Here is a 21431-nt window from a genome sequence, read left to right as displayed (position 1 = left end):
CCTGTCAGCTTTTTAAACCCTAAAAGCGGTGCACGCGCTTTAGGAAAAACATTTTAAAGAAGAGAAGTGCATGAAGTAAAAGAACAGAAGGCGCCTCGGTGCACTGCCCCCACGCAGGTTCCGCTCCCAGGGAGGTGGTCGCTGTTCAGCTCGCTGGGCAGCCCCCACACCCGTGTCCGTGTGTGGGCGAGCGTGTGTGTGCACACACACAGCAGCCCGTGTCGTTCTCCTAAGGTGCTGCTGGCGTCACGCTGCACGTTCTGTGATGTGCGTCGGTCAGTCGCAGCTTGTTCGGGACGCCGTGTTACCAACAGAGTCCCAAGTGGGTACATAGATCCTGGAACCCATTCTTTTTTCGGGGCCACCTACTATTTCACAGGCTGGGTGAGTCAGCGTGTATTTTCCCATTCCAGTCCAGGCTCCAGGTGCCGCTTAGTTTGCTTTCAGTGTTTCACTCTCCTGAGTGACGCTTTCGCAAGCTTCCATGCATACTATAAATCTGGTCTGGGGGATCGTTTCCAAGGAGAATTGCTGTCAAATGTGTTTCTTTACACCCAGCGTTGTCATCTTCCCCAAAGACCCAGGAGTAAGGGTGTTCTCACAGGGTCTGTCTGCTCGCTTGTTCATTCGAGGAGACCCCACTGAGTGGGTCAGGTGCCGGGTGCGGTGGGCAAGGCAGAGATGGCCTCTTCCTTACGGAACTGACGGTTGGTGGGGAAAGCCCCCCCTTCCCTCCCTGCCCACTGGTGCCCCGTCCCTCAGGCTTGTTTGCAAATGGAAGGAGGAGAGTTTTCATCCCAAGAGGCGGCCTGGAGAAAACCCGCCTTGACCTGACGGAGGGCAGCCAGCCTCCTGGTAGAGAGTAACCCCCAAGCAGGCCGCCCCCACCTTCCTGGCCAGGCCCCATCTTGTGGGGCAGAAGGGGAAGTAGCAGCTGCCCAGAAAGCCAGCAGTGCTTGCCTCCCGGGGGGGCCTGGGGACGGGAGACCGACCGGTGTCATTGTGAAAGTGAGTGGTTTTGGCTTTTCCTGTCCCTTCTTTGGAAGGGACCGGCAGGGTGTGGTGGGGCGTGGCTGCCCCCTGCCAGAGGCCCACTCTGGGTCTGAGAGGCCAGCATGGTTCCCAAAGGGTTTCTTGAACGACTTCCTGGGGGACAGGCCATCCAGTGTCGGTGTTGGCAGGGCAGCTGGGGCCCAGACGGACCCCGCAGGGAGGTAGTGAGCTCTGCTGCCCGTTACCTGGAAGCCCGGCGGGGGTGGGGTGGGTGACTCACGCTGGGCAACAGGCAGGGAGCCTCAGAGCTGCGTCTCTGCGTCCTCACCTGGACTTGCACCTTGCCCTGCAGGAGCTGGGTGGGGGCGGGGCTCTGCCCTCTCCCCTGTCTTGGCCCTGTGGGACATCATCAGCTGACAGAGCAACTGTCTAGTTAGCAGCTGGGGCTTGGGGCCTCGTGGCCTCAGCCTTGACTCAGCCTGGAAACTCAGGCGACTGGCTCAGGTGCCCAGAGCGTTTACCGAGGGCCTGTCTTGGAGTTGAGTGCTCTCCACGTGTCTTGCAGTCTTCATGACAACCCTACAAAGTAGTTCTACAGTGTCATGATCCCCGTGTTAACAGGCAGGGAACTCGAGGGTCAAGGGTTTGGTAACTGTCTCCCGGACCTTGACCTCCTGGCTGCAGTAGCTGCCATGCCCCCCCAGCATGCTCTGTGACTTTGCCCTGCCTTCCCCCTGCCTGGTCCTTCTCACAGCCCTGAATCATGGGCTGCTTGTCTCTATCCTGGGAAGAACAAGTCACACCAGGGTGAGGAGTGTGGTTCATCTCTGCCCATAGGACAGTGTTTAGCACATAATAGATGCTCAGTTAATGTTTGCGGAGTGAATGAATAGTCTGGAGGCACTCAGCTGTCCTTCCTCCATTGCCTGCTTATCTCCCCGCCGCACTCAGGAGGTCGCACCCCCTTCCCCAGCCACCCCTAGTCCTGCACTCCTATCTTCCCATTGCTTACACAGTTATGAATATCAGATGCCTATTGGTGTTCACCGGAGTGCATCTGTTTCCACTAGCAGCCTGTGGGCTGCCCGAGGACAAGGACTTAGTTTGCTGTGGCCCCCGCTGTAGTCCCCGCCCCAGGCTCCTGGTGGCCCCCGCATGGGCAGAGAGAGGAATGAGCTGTGAGATAAATACAAGGGCTGAGTCAGGACCCCATTTCCCTGTTTTCGGGGCCTACTCCTGGCACTGACCTCCCTCCTGGTTTGAGATCCTGAGTGATGGAACACAGCCACCGTCACCTGCCCCAACCAGCTCACCTGGGGACTCAGGCAGTGGAAACGACTTTGCAGTTTCTAGAGGCAGAGCTCTAAGCAGGCCATCACCTGTTCTCTCGGGGTATCGCTTCCTCCTGAGTTTATTTTTTAATCAGGATGAAACTTTGGCCCAGGGCCCAGAGCACGGGAGAGACCGAATTCCTTGGTGGCCCTGGATCCTTCCCCGCACACTCAGCGGTGCCGGGCGTGGCTTTAAAGAGAAATGTATTTACTCTTTGTTGGTCCTGAAATCATGCACGCTCAGCACAGACAGTTGAAGGGACTCAGCAAAGTAGAAGGAACCATATCTAGTCTTACCCACCGCCCACAGGCAACCATTTCAGCAGTTTGCTTATTTCTTCCCAGTCAGTTCAGGATGTATTTTTGCCCTTGTTTGGAGGGAGGGAGGAAATGCGACATGATTTTGACCATACAATATAGTCAGCTATGCATCTCCCCTTTCCCGCATAATCTCATAAGTGTGTAAGTAAACTATTAGTATTAAGTATCAAAGTATTTAGCTATGCAGTAAATATTAATGTTAAACACATAGTAAATATTTGATAATGATATATATATATATAATTTCACATTAAAATATGGAATAAAATACTTCAAAAGTAATTTTAATGACTATGAATACTTCATCACAGGGGGTACATCACACTTTTCTTAACCTGTCCAGTTGTTTACGGGTTACCTTTTCTTACCTCTGCTAATTTCTTAGTGTGCATGTGTGTGTGTGTGTGTGTGTGAGAGAGAGAGAGAGAGAGAGAGAGGGCAATGTCTTAAATCCTTTCAGAAAAGACAGGACGTGTCCTATATTGTGTATCAGGCACTTAAAACCACTTCCTGAGCTTTGCTCAGTGAGAGTATTGTAGCCAGTGAGGTGTACCCGAGGTGTGATTATTGCTTAATCAGAACTGCTGTCTCAGCCTTGGCTGGTGTAGCTCAGTGGATTGAGCATGGGTCTGGGAGGCAAAGGGTTGCTGGTTCGATTCCCAGTCAGGGAACATGCCTGGGTTGCAGGCCAGGTCCCCAGTAGGGGGCGCATGAGAGGCAACCATACATTGATGTTTCCCACTCTTTCTCTTTCCCTTCCCCCTCGCTAAAAATAAATAAAAAAATATTTTTTAAAAAAGAACTGTCTCAAAGCAAAGCAGTTGTGGTGGTTTTTAATTTGTCACTCTTACAGCGGCACTTTGATGAGCATCGTTAGATGTAATTCCTGCTTGTACTTAAGAAGATTATTTTATTAGGGGAAATTCCTAGATTTGGAGTTAGAAGATGCTGGGTTGTTTGAAGTTTCTTGTGATTTATTATCAAACTCCTTTGCTGAAAGACACTTCGGTGCGTCTTCTCAGTAGCACGCGGGAAAGTGCGTGTCCCCAGGCGCCCTGACAGCAGCAGATGCACTTTTAGTGACCACTGGTTTGTGACGTAGAAGATGGCATTTGACGGGGAACGGCCGGACGTCTCCGAGTCCACGCCCCAGGGCTGTGGGTGGAGGAGGAATGTCTGTGGAAGACTTTATCGGAGATTTTCGTCTTGCAGCTGACTTTGGAGTGTCTGCCAAGAATCTGAAAACCCTGCAGAAACGAGATTCCTTCATTGGAACGCCTTACTGGTGAGTTGGGTAGCTTCTAGAAACGGGATGGTAGAGGGGACATCAGACCTCAGAGTCCCCAGGGTGACCTCTGACCGGTACAGCGGGGAGAGGACAGGAGGCGGGGGATCCTGAGTCAGCCCGCTGGGGCTGAGCCCAGCCTCCGCCACTGCCCGGCTCTGTGACCTGGGCCCAGTTGCTTGGCATCCCTGTGCCTCCGTCTCCTGACCTGAAAAACCAGGGACACCATAGCTCCCACTGAATGGGTGGTCGTGAGGATTAAATGGGGTGATGCACATCGGAAATGCTCCATTAGTCGTGCTTTAACTGGAACTCCTAAAAAAAATGGTTCCATTCTCGACAGTTCAACAGGGACGGAGTACGGGGCTGAAGCAGTGAAGACGAAGGGTCAAGTTCAGCTCCTACCCTCCCCTGTAGTTTCCCCAGACTTCTCGAATCCTTGGTGTTTCCTTTTCCAAACTGTTACTTCAAAACAAAACAAAAAAACCCCGTAAAATTCTTTCGTTCTTTCACACCTAACTGCTTTCTGGTTTTCCTGTGCATTAATTCCCCTTGTGGAGGTGGGCTCCTTGCTTGCTTGCTTTTTACTCACCCATTCTCTCTCTCTCTCTCTCTCTCTGCCCTCTTATACCTCTCCCTCCTTTTCTCTCCTATCCCTTCTCTCTGCGCTGTTGTATCCTCTCCCCCACCCTTCCTGTCCCCAGTTTTTTCTGGGCCCCTTCCCCTCTGCCCCCACCCACCTTCCCAGGACTCTGAGTTCTGGATTGTGGCTGCCACCTCGTGGTAGGCATTGGGAACTGCAGCAGGCCATGGTGGTGGAGCCGCGTGGAGGGCGTCTTTCTGTGTGAAGACCACCAGCAGGAAGACAGTGGGATGGACAGGAAGGCAAATCGCGATTTGGGCGTGGTGCCGGCAGCCCTGGACATTGGCCTGTGCTGGTCCTTGACCCCCGAGTCTCCGAGAAGCGCCCGGGAGGCCGGGTCCTCAGCCCTCTGTTGTCCCTTGGTTGGTTCAGGATGGCCCCCGAGGTGGTGATGTGTGAGACCATGAAGGACACTCCGTACGACTACAAGGCCGACATCTGGTCCCTGGGCATCACGTTGATTGAGATGGCGCAGATCGAGCCACCGCACCACGAGCTCAACCCCATGCGGGTCCTGCTCAAGATCGCCAAGTCCGAACCCCCCACGCTGCTCACGCCCTCTAGGTGGTAAGGATCAGGGCGAAGCTGGAGGGCCGGGCCCCAGATGCCCTGGCCTGGGGGGCTGGGCGAGCTGGAGGGCCTTTCTGAGCTCCCCAGGCCCTCTGTGCTGTCCACATGGGCAGCCTGGTGACTCGGAGGAACCGGGTCCCACCCTGGGAATAAACACCCCAGTGAGCCCGTCAGCCACCTGGCACAACCTTGGGCTGGGGTTTGGGGCTCTGGCTGGGGACTCAGGGCTCTGGGTAGAGCCCCAGCACCGCGGTGTTGTGCTCTGTGGCCTGAGCAAGCCCCTGTTGCTCAGGTTTCCACGTCCCCTCTTGTACAGTGATGTCCTTGATGAGTTCACCTTGAAGGCCCTGCCACCTCTGTCTTTTAGGCTGTGAAGGTGCCCTTTGTCCTGTGATGGGCTTGTCTGGGAAGCACAGAACTCCCGGGAAAGTGGGGTCTGTGACATGCGGCATCTTCTTGGCCTTCACCCCGCTCTGAGCTCACTGCGGCCCCCTCCTCCCAGGTCTGTGGAGTTCCGAGACTTCCTGAAGATCGCCCTGGATAAGAACCCAGAGACCCGGCCGAGTGCCGCGCAGCTCCTGGAGGTGAGTGGGTCCTCCTTCCCAGGGCTGCCTGCCCCCTGTCCTGTCCCTGCTCTGGATGAGATCAGTGTGACCTCGAAGCTGACGCATTCCTTGCCCAGCCTGGGTGACAGATAGTGTGTATAACCATCCATTCATCCACCGACGTTCCCTGGTGGGGGGCCGCGGGGCAGGAAGTCCCCAGAGCCTCACAGAGCTGATGATCCAGTGGGGGTGACGGGGCAGACGAGCAGACACACGTGTGTGACAGGGGAGACGAGGGCTTTACGGCAAACAGCATGGGCGGGTGGCAGGCCTGGGAGGGGTTGTTCTGCCTGGAAGGGCTCCACAGGTGAGTAGGGAGCCAGTCCTGGGTGGAGGCCAAGGTCTGGGATGTGGGCGTGAGCGGCATGAGCCTGGAAGAGCCAGGAGGCCCAGGGGTGGGAGCTGGGGTGAGGGCAGGGGTGTTGGGGTGACATCAGAGCTATATGGGGTCCCACCCCCCGACTTGATGGTTCATGAAAAGGACACGCGGGGCTCGGCAGGTTGTACTTACCATTGTGACCTGTTACAGGAGAAGAGCACAGGGAAAAAGGCGCGTGGGAGGGGACCAGGCTCCAGCTTTCAGAGTGGCGCGGGGACACACGAGGTTCCCCCCATGCTGGGGTGTGCTGTGTGTGAACTGTCTGCCCTCGGGGGTGTGCAGCACAGTGATGAGGTGTGTGGACTGGGTCGTCAAGTCCCGGGTTCAAGCCCCAGCTCTGCGCCTCACTGGCCTCGAGACCCTGGGCAAGTGGCTTAACCTCCGGTCTCGGCTCTCGCTCTGAAACGGGGTCATGTTTATGTCCCCTGGGCAAGGCGGCTGTGAGGACTGAGGGAGAAGACGCTCTACAGAGCATGGCCTCACTGGTAAGCCTGTGTTCGAGGAATGCTGGGTGTGTTGAGTTATAAAAAGTGGAAGGAAACCAGGTTGCCCAGGCGGGTCTGTCTGCTGGGGGTCACGGGTGTATTTGAAGCAAATGCCTGGAGGGTCCGAGGCCTCGTTTTCTGGGTATTATGTTCGGTGGGGCAGCCAGAGCTGCGGGTGAGACGGGCCTGCGGTCCCTGTGAGACCAGAGGCTCCAGCTTGCGTGGGGCCTATTGTTTCCTGTAAGCAGGCACCCCCTGGCCTGACACATCCGGGACCTTCCAGGGGGGAGAGACAGCTGATAGTCCACCCCCGCGTGGCTGCCCCACAGCCCTGACCTGTGCCAATAATTTCTGTTCCATGGTTGGAAAAATGTCCTGGCAGAGGCGTCTCAGTGCGAGAGGGAAAGGGTCTCAGAAGAGGGGAGACACCCTTCGAGATACATGAAGCACCTCTCAGAGCGCAGGCTGAGGTTGGCTTTCCCCCGGGCCCGCCCCTCCCCAAGAGAGGGAGGGCACAGCCCATGACCTGTGCCCTCCTTGGAGGATGCGGGGTTAGAGCAGGCTCGCTGAGGTCACCTGGCCTGGGGAGACCGAGGGAGCTCCGGATCCCCGCAGACCCTGCAGAGCCAGCTCATGGCCCCGCCTGGGCCCTCGCGTCTGCCTGCTTCCTGGAAGCTTCCTCCTGGTCCCTGGTCTTTCCTGCTGTCTGCCTCGAGGTGACTGGCTTATGGCCTGTTTGGTTTGACTTGTGCAGTTGCTCCTTGACATCGTGTTGCGAAGTGGTGGCCCAGGCTCTGACATCAGGCTCGCCCACCCGGATCTCACTCTGTGCCCCGGTTTCCTTGTCCGAGCGATGTGGATGGTGTTCCCGTCGCAGAACACGGAGTGAATGAGATCCTCTAGGCGCCGTTTTTAGCATAATGGCCATCAGGGGCGCAGTCCACACTTGCTGAGTTTGTTTTTAAACCCACTGACTGTGTCACCCTGTCCTTGTCAAGGTCACCAGCGCCTTCTGTGTTGCTGGGCAGCACAGTCAGCTCAGGCAGCAGCAGCAGCCACCACGGCCAGCCCTGGTCGTCCTCGCTGTCAGCCTTGAGTTCTGATTCCCACGTCTTCTCAGTTTCCTTCCTTCTCCCTGGTCACTCCCCAGCCTCCTCCACCTGCCCTCCTCGTCCCCACTGTCTGCACTCACCTGGCTGACCTCACCCGGTTTGCCGTGACTCCCCCATTTCCACTCTGCCACCCAGCCCGCGCCCAGCCTCCCTTAGATGTGCACTCGGCACCTCAAACTGAACATGTGCACCACGGAGCATCCTTCCCCGGAGGTGCCCCACCCACGGCTCCCCTGTCTCTGGCAGCAGCGATCCCACCCTGCTGGTGGCCAGGCCCCAGGGGTTGCAAGCATCCTGAGATACATAAAGCACCCCCACGCTTTCCTGAACACTCCCTGCCCGTCCTACGGAGAAGCCCTGCGGTCCCTGCCTTCGGAACATGCTGGAATCTGACTGCCTCTCACCGCCCCTCTGAGCTGCCGCCATCTCTCACTGGAACATTGCCCCATCCCTGGGCGCCCTGCTCCGCTTCAGTCTGTTCTCAGCGCAGCAGCCGGAGCGAACCTGGCAAACCGGGTCCCTGCCTGGTCTGAAGCCCCTAATGGTTCCCACCCCACTGGGTAAAATCCATAATCACAGCGTCCTGCGAGGTTCTCCTGCATAGTCTGCCCACCCCACTGTGCCCCCGCAGACCTCCGCTTTCCCTCTGGCCCCTCACTCTGTGCCAGTCACCCCGGCCTGCTTGCTGTTCTTAGGACTCACCAGGCACATCCTGCCTCAGGACCTTTGTACTGACTGGCTCTCCAGGTGGCCTGCACTAGTCTTCCCCTAGACACCTCTGTGGCTGTCATTCTGTCTCTGTCCTCTCTCCCTGTCCCACCCTGCCTGCCCCCTTTTGTCATTGTGCAAACATTAGCTTGTCGGTGAGGCCTCCCCCAGCCACCCTATTTAAAACTGCAGTCCTGCCCTGGCCTGTGTGGCTCAGTGACTGAGCACCAGACTGCCAACCAAAAGGTCACCGGTTTGATTCCCAGGCAGGACACATGCCTGGGTTGTGGGCCAGGTCCCCAACTGGGAGCGTGTGAGGGGCAACCGATCCATGCATCTCTCACGCATTGATGTTTCTATCCCTTTCTCCCTCCCTTTCCATCTCTGTAAACGTAAGTAAAATCTTCAAAAAAAAACCACAAATAAATAAGTAAACTATCCTTAAAAAAGAGAAAAGAAAAACCCCTGCAAACCTGCTGCTTCTCCCACTTCCCACGGCTCTTTTCCCCGCCCTACTTTAAATTTTCCCATGGCACATAGCATGGGTATATAATTTACTAGTTTCTTAAGTTTATTCTTTTTTTAAATCTTCCCTTGAGGACATTTTTTCATTGCTTTTAGAGAAAGGAAGGGGGAGAGAAAAACATGGGTATGAGAAAGAAACGTTGATTGGTTGCTTCCCGCCCATGCCCCGACTGGGGATCAAACCCACAACCTAGTACGCGCCCTGGCTGAGGATTGAACCCGCAACCTCTCAGTTTACAGGATGATGCTCCAGCCTCCTGAGCCACTGCCAGGGCCACAGTGGTCTTTGTTTAGTTCACTCATGTGTCCTAAGCATGCCAACAGTGCCTGGATGCCGAGGACCCTTAAAAGAGTTCGCTAAATGCATTTACTCATTTTCACTTAGCACACTGCTAGGAAACGCTTTCTCCGTGCCAGGTGCTTTCTAAGTGTTTCATGTTGACTGATTTAACCATGATAGCTGCCCTAGGAAGTAGGTCCTGTTCAGATATCTCCACCAGATGTGAGACTGAGCACAGAGAGGTTAGGTCACCTGCACAAGGTCACACAGCTGGTGAGCAACAGAGCTGGAATTCTGATCCTGGTCGTCTGGTTCCAAAGCCTGTTCTCTTGACTGCTCTGGGAAGCTGCCTTCGAATGAATGGAGGAGAGAAGGCAGAAATGAAAGAGGAGGCGAGAGAGGGAAGGGGTCGAAAGGGCAGGAGGGAGGGCTGAGGGGGAGATGCTGACACATTTTTAGGCATTTTCTAAGGCCAGTGTTGGTGTAGGGGACTCCCGGCCTGGTGGCTTCTAAGCCCAGAGGAGAAAATAGGCTCAGGTTCTTGGAAGGGAAGTCTGTGTGGATGGCCATAGGGGTCCTGGCCAGAGGGCGGGAGCCAGCTGGCGTGCTGTGTGACATCTTGGGGTTCCCCACAGAGATGGCACGGAGCAGTTGGTCTTCTTCCTGAAGGAGCAGACACCTGGGTTCCCCTCGGATCGGGGCCCTCTGCAGGGGTGTGACCACTTCCTGGGGACTCATGTATGCAGCCCAGTCTGTCCCCATGCCGGCCCCACTGGGGCAGTGCTTGGCTGCAGAGCATGATCTCTCTAATGGGCCTTCATGGTTTAATGGCCAAGGAAATGCCTCTCTTGAACCCCTGGGGGTGGTGCAGCTGAGGAAGGGCTGGGGAGGCGGGCTGTGCTGTGGGTCCTGGAGCCGTGACGAAACTGTGTTCTGGGCCTCGTCAGCCAGGGAGGGCCTGCCCCACCTGCCTCCAGCTCTGCTCACCTGCCCTTGCAGGAGCTCACCTGCCCCTCCATCAAAGGCTTTCCTCCCCACAGCTTCCCCTCCCCTTGCTTCCTGAGGACCCCAGGGGCTCTGGGGAGGCAGCAGATGGGTCAGGTTCGGGAAGGCAAGGCTTCTGGCTGTGCTGAAGAGCCACTGATGTGGTCAGTGTGTAGCGTGCCCTGATGCAAACCTGGCGTTCTCCGGAGCCTGTGCCTGCCTCATTTATTCCTGCCACATCTGCTTCAGCCACTGAGGGACGTGCCCTGTGGCTGCTTTTGCTGAACTTCCCACGTGTGAGGTTGTGCAGCGCAAGACTTGGGAACCTCTGGGAGCTGCTTCTCACCCTCTGTTCTAAAAATCTGTGCCCTGTGGGGATGCAGGAGGGGACAGGAATGGTGGGAAGTATAAAACTGGTACCTCAGAGGATTCTGTGACTGTGATACTGCTGCTGCTGCTGGAGGTAGTGATGGAGGTGATGATGGAGGTGATGGAGGTGGTGATGATGTGGTGATGGAGGTGATGGTAATGATGGTGGTGATAGAGGTAGTGATGATGATGGTGAAGGAGGTGATGTTATGGCGGTGATGGTGGGGATGGAAGTGGTGATGGAGGTGGTGGAAGTGATAGAGGTGATGGTGGTGATGGAGGTGATGGTGATGGAGGTGATGGTGATGGAGGTGGTGATGGTGATGGTAGTGATGGAGGTGATGGTGATGGAGGTGATGGTGATGGTGGTGATGGAGGTGATGGTGATGGTGGTGATCAAGGTGATGAAGGTGATGGAGGTGATGGTGATGATGATGAGAAGGTATTGATGATGGTGTAGATAATAACTCTCATAGTCTGAGCTGAAATGCCTGAAACAACCATACCCTCGTTCCCAGTGTACAGATGAGCAAGCGAGGCTCGGAGAGGTGAGTGACTTGCTCAGGTTGGTGGCGGAAGCAGGATTTTACCCCAGGTGGTCTTGCTCTTCGCTGCTGTTCTCCCCTGCCTCCCGTATTAGTAAACCCTTACTGATGGTTCTGCTCAGCTGCCAGACTGACACCTTCAAATGACACTTTCAGTGTCACTTTAATTGACACCTTTAATGTCACTTCTCTGCCTCAGCCCTCCAGTGGCTTCTGAGAACAAAGCCTCAGCGTCTCACCCGCCCAGGGTTCCCTGTGCGCACCACCCCGCCCTCCCTCCTGAGGCTCCGCCCCCCCCTCCCACAGTTCCTGAAGCCGGAGCCTCCCCACATCAAGCTCAGTCCCTTTTCAGGGCCTTTGCACCTGCTGTGCCCTCTGCCTGGGATTCTCTCTGCCCAGATCTTCCCCCTGGCAGGCCCCTTCCCATCCCTCAAGGTCTCAGCTCCAAGGTCACCTCCCCAGGGAGGCCCCTGTGACCACAGACCTAAGCAGCCTCTGCTTCCCAGACCGGGCTGTTTCAGCCTCCTGGTCTTTTGTCACCAGGTCTTCAGTGACATTGCTTGTTACTCAGTGGGACGTACCTCCTGTCCCCCCCCCCACCCCCGCCCCGCCCCACTGTAAGCCCCCGAGGGCCGGGACCTTTCCCGCCTCCTCGCTCACCTTATGTTGGCCCCTGGCATATCAGGTGTCACCGTGTGTTTGTGGCGTGAGTCAGTGAATGAGTGGGGACATGGGAAAGGGAAAAAAGAGGCAGTTCTTCACCCCTCCCCTAATTTGGACTAATTAGAGAGAGTCGTCCGAACGCCAGGGCTCCTGAAGGGGAGCGAGGCCTGTTGGGGTCAGATGTACAAAGCGAGGTGACAGAGTTGGACAGGGTGCTGCCTCGGGGCTCCCCACAAGCAAACTGACGTAGGTGAAGGAGCAAATGAAAATGCCGTTTGTGGACCTGTAGGTGGTGAATGCGTTTTCACGCTGCGGGGAAATTTATTTTCCATAGTTGTTCGCACATTTCCCTGCCATCCTGACGCCGCTCCTCTGCCCACATATTTTCTTTTCTTTTTTTTTTTTTAAGATTTTATTTATCTTCAGAGGTGAACGGAAGGAGAGAGGGAGAGAAATATCAATATATGGTTGCCTCTCATGCATCCCCTGCTGGGAACTGGCCTGCAACCCAGGCATGTGCCCTTTGGTTCGCAGCCCACGCTCAATCCACCGAGCCACACCAGCCAGGGCTGTGCACACATTTTCTGACAGTAAGGACAGCGAGGTTCCATCAGAGCCTTCCTGTGAATTTCAGATGGCCCGTTCCCACATGAGGACCGCCCCTATTCCCAGCATTCCCTGTGAGCCACCCCGGGGGAATGAGGTGACTTGGGGAGCCCTGATTCCTGTCCACACCCAGGGACAGACCTCCTTCCACCTGGGGGGGTTCTGGTGTGATTTAACATCTGCTGAGGCCGTCAGAGCTATGGTGTTCTGCAAGGTCTGTGCAAGGTGTGACATTTCTGTGCCTTGGGACAGAACACACACCACTCCGTTTCAAGCTTTTGCAAGCACACACGTGTGTTCTCGGCAGACTTGGTCACCATCAGCACAGACAGGAAACAGCACGGATGCCCAGCGTGGCAGGGTGAGTGAGCAAGCTGACGTGTGTGTGCAAGGACGCGCTGCGTGCAAGCACAAGAGGAGCAGTGTACCAGTGCACGCGCTGTGTGGGTGAATCTGAGTTTCACCTCGCGGCGTGAAGAGAGCCAACCGCAGAGGACGACGTGTTGTCGGATTCTGTCCGTGTGAAGCTGAAGGGCGGGCAGGACGAGGGGGGGCAGGGCATCGGCAGCAGCGGGGGATGCAGGGGCCTTTCCGTGGCGATGGGAGTGCTCTCTCTTGCGTGGGGGTTCCTCCAGGTCTGTGTATACGAAAAATATGGGAAAAGTCGCTGAGCTTAATGATTCGTGGACTCAGGACTGCTTTTGAAAAGAAAATGGTGCGCAAAGAAACTGCCCCACCCTTGCGTCAGCTCCTGCCTTGGGCTGAGCAGCACTTCCGTGGGCAGTAGCTTCCTAACCGTCACAGCCTCCCTGCGGGTGTGCCGTCGCTGTCTCTCCTCCACAGGCGAGGGGCCTGCAGCTCGCACAGGGACAGTCACATGCTTGGTGTCACAGAGTCGGGATTGGCCCTCTTTCTGTTACACACAGGACTTTCCCAGCCGCCTCTGGGTCTCCTGTACCAAGTCCGTGCCTGCCCTCCTCACTCGTGCCTCCTCCGCCCCCTGTCCCCGGTCCAGCGTGGCTCTAACCTGGGTATTTTGTCCCCCTCAGCACCCCTTCGTCCGCAGCATCACCAGTAACAAGGCTCTGCGGGAGCTGGTGGCGGAGGCCAAGGCCGAGGTGATGGAGGAGATTGAAGACGGCCGGGATGAGGGGGAAGAGGAGGACTCCGGGGACACCACGTCTGTAAGGCCCCGGGGAATGGCTGCCGGGGAGGGCGGGAGCCCCGTGGACTTCAGCTCCTGAGGGCCTGGGGGGCAGGAAGGCCTCCTTTTTGCATCTCCCCAGCTTACGGATCACGGGCTCCCAGGAGTGTAGAATTTAACGTGGGACCCAACAATTTTTAAAAGTTGGTAGCTGGCTCTTTGCTTTCCAGCCTTTTCCTCAAGTGGCTCACATACCAAATGTGTGTACCAAATGCGTGTGTTTGAGTGCGCATGGGGCTGCATATGATGAGAGGCCACGGGCCGAGGGGCTCTGGCCACCCCGGACCCTGCCTGGCTGCCCTGAGGGCACAGGGGACCCGTGTCTGGGCCCATTTGTAACTCATTTGCAGCTTCAGCACTTGGCTGAATTGAAATGTAAACAAAAGCTGATTTTTTTAAAGTGTAAAGCCATGTGGGTCCAGGGAATCATGTCAGTGGCTGGATCCCGGCCTGAGCGGCTGCGTTTGGGCCTCTGCTGTAGTGGTTTGTGGGGCAGGCGCGGTGGGGGCGCGTGGCCTCTGCCAGAAGGGCCATTTGCTGTCCAGATGGTGCCACGGGCCTGGTGAGGCAGGGGCCGGGCGTTGCTGGGTGGGGACAGGATCAGACCGGAGTTTTTGAACCCTCGGTCTGCGTGCTGAGAGAGGGTAGATTAAAGTTGCTTCTGGAAGCTTCCATATCCAAGGTCGAAAACCATCAGCCTTCAGGACCGCAGGGAATGCTTCCAGTGTGAGTCTATTAATACGAAGGTTGCAAATAGGCAGACCAGCCTACGGGACGTAGGTATCGAAGTCAGCACAGCGGTTACATCAGCAGGAAGGATGGACGCAGCAGGGTAGGGGCCAGGCCCCGTCCCATCCCTGACCCGGGGGGGCGGCAGCATGGGGGCTCACATCATTCAATAGGCTGGACACTTACATGCTAGCCAGATACATGGGTGTTCTCTTTCATCATAGCAACATTTCTAATCCTTTCCTTTCCCCCAAAGCTCTGAAAACAAAACATTAAACAGTTCATGGCTGGTAGGCAAAATCTTGCCCCTGGGTAAATGTTTTTTGGTTTTAGGCAATTTTGTTTAAAAAAAAAACCCTTGAAGTAGTTGCTGTCTAAAATCAGATGTGTAAAAATCCAGATTCTAGCTTGTCTTGGAAAATGTGGGAGGTCTGGCCGTAGGGGACCCATTTCCCCACGTTGTCGCTATTGACTGGAGCAGGGAAGCTGGTGCCCCTTTCAGACAGGTGGGGGTCGGCCAGCGGGTCACAGCTGCCTGCGTTCCTAGGAGGAATAACAGGTCCTGAATTGAACTACAATCAGACAGAATCAGCAGGTTCCCATTCCTCCAGACAAGTAGTGATTTGATTGTTGGTTAGGCAGTAGGGAGTGCTGGGGCCTGCGGCTTACTGGGGTGACACCGTCTCTGCCTCCCTGGCCGGGGCATACGTCACCCTGTCGGGGTTTGAGCTGCCATCCCACGTCATCTCTGTTGCCTTGCACACACAGCAGCCTGACCTTGACTGCCTTTTCTTTTCCCCTAGCCTATGGGGAACCACACACCCAAGTCTCCCAAGGTGACTCAGGTGAGCCTCAGTGCCGACAAGGAGCCACTTATTGCCACAGTGCCACCCAGCCAGCCTCAGGACAGCATGAATGGGCCCAGCCAGCCCTCTGGGGATAGATCGCTGCAAACCACCAGCCCCCGAGATGTGGCCCCCGAAAATGAGAACGGCCTCACAGTGCCCGTGTCCCTCCGCAAGTCCCGGCCAGTGTCCATGGATGCCAGGATTCAGGTGCCCGAGGAGAAGAAAGTTGCCGACCAGGGTGGGGACCTTGCTGCAGCAGCCAGCCGGGCTCCAAAGACAAGCCAGAGCCGCCCCAACAGCTGTGCCCTGGAGGCCTTGGCCAGCGAGAAGCTGGCCAACGGCAGCCTGGAGCCGCCCGCCCAGGCCTCTCCTTGCCCAGCCAAGAGGGACTCAGACTGTGGCAGCCTCTCCACCTCCGACAGCATGGACTACGGTGCCTCCCTGTCTGCTGACCTGTCCCTGAACAGGGAGACGGGCTCTCTGTCCATCAAGGTAATGCCACCTCTTGTGCATGGGCTGGGGTTTTGGGGAGTGCTTGATGGACTGCCTTCCATTTCTAAGTGGCTCACAAGGATTGCTCTTGCTTTCTTACTTTTGAATGTAATTAACTTATCTAATTTATTTTTTGTTTTTTAAAAGGTTTTATTTATTTACTCTTTAGAGAGAGGGGAAGGGAAGGAGAAAGAGAGGGAAATGTGTGTGGTTGCCTCTTGAGTGCCCCCTACTGGGGACCCGGCCCACAACCTAGGCATGTGCCCCGACTGGGAATTGAACCTGCGACCCTTTGGTTCTCAGGCCCGTGCTCAGTCCACTGAGCCACACCAGCCAGGGTGGACTGCTCTTTCTTTAAAGGGCTTTCAGTTTGACTTGCAGTTTAATCTCCAAAATATCTGAGCTCGTTCTGGGGTTTAGTCACGTCAAACAGTTGGTTTGGGTTTAAATGTCTGGGTTTCCATTTCAATTGGGTTTGGTTAAAGGCCCTGGTGAAACTGGGGAGAGAGAATTGCAAGTGCTTTAAAGAAAATGAGGGCGGCCCCTTCGCCAGTGTACAGATGAGCAAGCAGGGGCCTGGGTGGGAAGTGGGGAGCTGCTCAGACCCCACACTGTGGGCTCAGGACCCCAAAGGCCATTCTGCCTTCCCGCTGGGACTCTGGCCTCCACTTCCTCCTCCTCCTCCTCCAGGGGCCGACGGGGCTGACCTTGTCCTGACCTTGTCACCTGCCTGCTCTGACAAGTCTTGGACGTTCTGGACTTCACCGCTGGTCACTTATCTTGACTAGGCCGGTTTTAGGGAAGTTACTGTATCTTTTTAGCTTTTCCTTTCATTGTTCCCTTGGGGAAAAACACAGTAGAAACTCCAATATCTGCTGGCTGAAAGGGCGCGAGGTGGTGGGCCAGCGCAGGGTGCCCTGGGAGCAGGGGGAGAGGCGGTTTGAACAGGCCGCCAGGACCCTGGCATAGGGTTCGGGGGGAGGCAGCGGCTTTCACCTGCAGTTACAGGTGGGCCTATCATTAGAGGCGTCCTGTCTCTTTTCTTTTTAAAAAGACATTCAAAGAGTGAAAAAATAATTAAAAAATATAAAGAAAAGCCGTGCACTCAGAGCCGGGGCCCCGCCTCTTTTCCAGGGTGTTGACAGCGAGTCTTGCTGGCTGACTGGCAGTGAGACGGGCACATGACTGTTCTGATAAGAGTCCACTGGCTGGGGTGGCACCCTGGGCACGCCAAGTAACCTCAGAGGCGGGTGGCTCTGTGGCTGTCTTGAATTGAGTCCCAGGACACATGAGCTGGATTTGGCAGGGAGAGGACAGTCGGGTGCGACTGTCCAGTGCCGGTGCCGTCCAGAGCCCCTGGGTCTCCACTGAGCAGGAGTTAGGGTCACAGCGACTGTGAGGACACAGAGACTTCTGGCCGGAACTGCCCCGGCTCTCCCTTCCCTCCCCATTTCTCCCCCTCCCTCTAGGACCCGGAGGTCCCAGGGCGGTGTCGGAAAGGCAGGGCTGGGCCACTCCTGGACGGGCCTCCGAAGCCAGTGGGAGGTTCGAGGGGGGCTGTGCTGACCCCTCCCGTGCAGGCTCACAGGCCCTCATCCCAATCAGGGAGGCCTTTCAAGGGGCATCAGGGCGCCTCCGGGGCCCTGGCCGTTCTCTGTAAGTGTGTGAGATGCGTGATTATTCACAGGAAAAGGTAAAGCCTGTGAATAACCTTGTGGTGCCCCAGACGGGTGTGGCCTCCAGGGGAGGTCAGGGTCAGCTTCGGCTGCCAAAGCAGTCATGAACTTGGTTTTCCGGGCTCTGTGGATTTTGGCGCCGTGGACGGAAGACTGAGTCCGCAGTACCGGCTGGCAGACATAGACACCAAGCACTGAGTCCCTGCTGTGAGCCGGGTGCTGCGCTGCATGCCGCCCCGCCTGTTTTCTCACCTAACCTCTGTCACCTCCCCGGAAGGGCAGGCACTATTTTTCTCCTCCTGTGATACGCTGAGGAAGCTGAGGCTCAGGCAGGACAAGGGACTGCCAGGGGTCACAGAGCCAGAGGGTGACAGGGTTAGAAATGTCCTGTGTGTGAGAGTGTGGACAGTGTCTGGTGGCCAAGGTCAGGGAGAGGAGAGGGGATGATAAGTTCAGACACTCAGACCGTCCCCCCCCTCCAGGGTTGAGAAGCTTCAAGCAAGGGGATCGTGGACAGCCATGTCCCACCCGGGTGTGGGGCCATGGGGCCGGGAGGGCAGTGGGCCGGGAGGGCAGTGGGCCGCACCCTCTGCCACCCCGGACTCTCGGCTGAAAGGCTGAGCTTTGCCTGGTGATCTTCCCCGGCCAGGACTCGAGGCTGCACAATAAAACCTTGAAGAGGACCCGCAAGTTTGTGGTGGATGGCGTGGAGGTGAGCATCACCACCTCCAAGATCATCAGCGAGGATGAGAAGAAGGATGAGGAGATGAGATTTCTCAGGCAAGCATGGGGAGGGTCACTGGCAGTGCCAACGGACCGGGGAGGGGGGTGCGGTCAGAGGGGTTGGCGTGGGGCCGGTCTTTGGTGGGAGAGCTGTGTAGCATAAAGGGACAGGGCGGGGTGGCAGAAGGAAAGTGGTTTTGCTTGAGATGCTATATCTCCCCACCCACTCACCCACCCATCCATGCTTTATCCATCTATCTGCGTACCCACCCACCAGGTTGGGGAACAGGGGACATGTCAGTGGTGCCCCAGGCAGTTGAGACTGTCGGCTTCGTAGAACTTACACCGAAAGGGCCAATACCCAGCACACAAGATAACTCCAACTGTGGGCACTTGAAGGAAGTGATGAACAGAGTGAGAGGCTGGGCTGGGGGTCGCAGCTCTGAGGGAGCCTCCTGAACAGAACCCGAGGGTGAGAGGGGCCCTGGGGGCACTGCCAGTCTGGGGTCCGAGGCCCGTCCAGGGAGCTGGGAGGACAGGGCTGGGGTGTGGTCCCCAGAGGCCTCAGGGCTGGGGTCAGGGTGAGTGTGGACTTTGCGCCAGCCGGGGGGGAACTGCTGGAGCGTGCTCAGCTCTCACGTCCCTTTACACACTGGCCCTGCCTGCAGGGTGAGGCTGGGCTGCAGAGACCCGTCCAGGACGGTGGCCAGGAGGAGGTGGTCAGACCTAACATCCATCTTGGAGGCCAAACCGGTGAAACTGAGAGAGGCTGTGTGGGGAGGAGCGGGGAGGCGAAGCCGGGAGCCCCCTGTGTACTTTCTGGGTGCTCAGGCCCCCAACAGCCCTCCCGAGGGAGACCCTATTTTCAGCACTTCAAAAGTGAGGAAACTTGGGCAGGTGGCCCGGGTGAGGAGGGGTCGAGCTGCAGTAGCCAGGCCTGTCTGCGGGGGGAGAGGGGGTTCTGTGCGGCTCCCACTGGTCATGAAACTTCCTGCGGTCTTCCAGGCATGGGCCGAGGGGCTCAGAGGTTGGGAGCCCTTGGAGCCCAGGAGCGCCTTGGGGCCAGGCCTTTGCAGGGTAAATTTATTTTTGGTGTAGAGGATATTTCTAGAACATCAGACACATCCATATTTTTTAAAAAGCACGAACATCCAAAAGCCACAAAGAAGCAGTTTGGGGTGCCTTGGACCTTCACTTGGCATGGTTCTGTGTGCACACGCATGCGCTTTGGTGTCATCTATGTGGGTTGGGGCAGTGAGGAGGGAGGGGTCACTGTCAGCAGATGACACCACCTTCTGTGTAAATGGTCACCCGGGAGGTGACCCATGTCCCTCAGGCGTCAGACCTCAAGGGCTGGCTTTCCATCAGGTGCCCCCTCTGGGCCGCTCGGGTTGTCGGGGCTGAAATCCCAGACTGACCACTCTCCGTGGAGAAACCCTGCCCTCCGGCCTGGCCCCGCCCCCACCCTCCTCCGGAGCCGAGGCGCCGTGTGCTGCTCAGGTTTGGGAGGTGAAACCGGGCCGAGGTTCGGGAGAGGAGCTCACGAGGAACGAGGCTTTTCTTGTTTGGTGCCGTGGTCCCGAGGGCCGTGTCCTGTGAGCCCGGCCAGGATGCCAGGCTGCAGGGGTGTGGGAGGCGGGGACCGGCCACCCACAGCTGGCCCACCGCCCATGCCACACTGGGGTCCTAGCATTTCCAGAGGATCCGGTCACAGGCGGTCCCTTGAACCATGTGACTGACAGCCACTCTCCCAGACTGAGGCTCCCAGGTCAGAGTTCCTTCTCTTTTTCCCTGAAATGGTGCTGGCGCTGTTCTTTCGGAGAGCGCGGAGAGGTCGGGAGGTCAAGGTAGAACCTGGCTCTTTCTGGCTTCCTGTGTCTTTTGGTCCGTTGTTCTGTAAGCCTGTTTCTCTTGAGTCAAGATTTCCATCTTTTGGTTAACGCTCTCCAAAGTGCCTCCTGCCTCCTCGCTTCCCAGAGGGCAGAGGCTCAGAGGGAAGCGCCTTGCTGTGGCTGTAGGAGGCGTCTCTGGCCTTTCCCGGAGATCAGCTCTGCTCCCTCATTATCCGTGGAGAAGGCGCCACTGGGATTGCTGGCTGCACCAGCAGGTGCAGGACAAGGTGGCAGGCCAGGCACCCTCTGGTTTAACCCTCCGAGAGCCCGAGCACCAGAGCGGTAGAGACGCTCTGCCCCGTTTCACAGCTGCAGGAGCTCTGACCTGCCGAGACTGGGTGAGGCCGGGGCCCCGCTGCAAAGGCGGCAGGGCTGAGGCTCGAGCCGGGTCCCTCTGACCCCGGAGTGGGCAACCCCTCTCCCTGCAGTGGCTGGTGAGGCAGGCAGCACAGGGGGGACACCAGGGTGCAGGCTGCAGGCCCCCCAGCGAGGCCAGCACACGGGCTGCTGGGGAGCCCCCGGTCCGTCAGGGGGCCCAGGTTCTTCTTTTCTGATTACAGAAACGATCCCTCTCAGTTTTCCATGGGCTCGCTCAGAAAGAGCTGCAGTCAGGTTGGGGGGGTGGGGGTGGCGCGGGGCTATCCCGCCAGTGTTTTCTATAGAAAATTACAGTTCAGGTCAAGTTGTTTTTTTTTTTTATTGTATTTACATTTTGAATAGGTAATATGATATTCTCCTTAAAAACTCAAAAAGGAAAATGGGTAAATAGTGAAAAATCTCCCCCTTTTACTTTTCTGCCAGGCGCCCAGCCCCTTCCCTGTGTTACTGTTTTGGGATGTAATCCTCCCAGAAACACGCAGTGTTTACAGAGGGGGGTAAACACACACANTCTTTTCTGATTACAGAAACGATCCCTCTCAGTTTTCCATGGGCTCGCTCAGAAAGAGCTGCAGTCAGGTTGGGGGGGTGGGGGGGGGTGCGGGGCTATCCCGCCAGTGTTTTCTATAGAAAATTACAGTTCAGGTCAAGTTGTCTTTTTTTTTTTTTTGTATTTACATTTTGAATAGGTAATATGATATTCTCCTTAAAAACTCAAAAAGAAAAAAGGGTAAATAGTGAAAAATCTCCCCCTTTTACTTTTCTGCCAGGCGCCCAGCCCCTTCCCTGTGTTACTGTTTTGGGATGTAATCCTCCCAGAAACACGCAGTGTTTACAGAGGGGGGTAAACACACACAGACACCTGGGCACACATATGTTGGTGTTTCGCCCAGATGGCAGGACAGCAAATGGCCCCCCCCGCCCACTCAGAGATTGTTCTGTGTCTGCCGGAACGAGCGGTTGCCCTGATAGACGGTTTCCACGTCATTAAGTATCTTCTAAAATCTGGTTTTTCCTGGTCCTATAAAACCACATCATGTGGATACGTTTGAATTTAATCAGCTCTCTACTGATGGGCATGTAAG

General features: G+C 56.5%; 1 protein-coding gene across 1 annotated transcript in view; it reads left to right on the top strand.

Annotated features, from left to right (window-relative positions):
* The window catches only part of STK10 (serine/threonine kinase 10), a 93151-nt gene that overhangs the window by 51671 nt on the left and 20049 nt on the right, over positions 1-21431 (top strand). Inside the window, exons 5-10 of the mRNA XM_037057769.1 lie at positions 3858-3930; positions 4946-5140; positions 5646-5727; positions 13454-13588; positions 15141-15677; positions 18003-18133. Coding sequence (XP_036913664.1) covers positions 3858-3930; positions 4946-5140; positions 5646-5727; positions 13454-13588; positions 15141-15677; positions 18003-18133 — 1153 coding nt within the window. The remainder of the gene's footprint in view (positions 1-3857; positions 3931-4945; positions 5141-5645; positions 5728-13453; positions 13589-15140; positions 15678-18002; positions 18134-21431) is intronic.

This window comes from Sturnira hondurensis, unplaced genomic scaffold (assembly GCF_014824575.4).
Source record: "Sturnira hondurensis isolate 20B ecotype Veracruz unplaced genomic scaffold, ASM1482457v3 Scaffold0009733, whole genome shotgun sequence".
Taxonomy (NCBI): domain Eukaryota; kingdom Metazoa; phylum Chordata; class Mammalia; order Chiroptera; family Phyllostomidae; genus Sturnira; species Sturnira hondurensis.
This window is presented reverse-complemented; position numbering and strand designations above follow the sequence as displayed.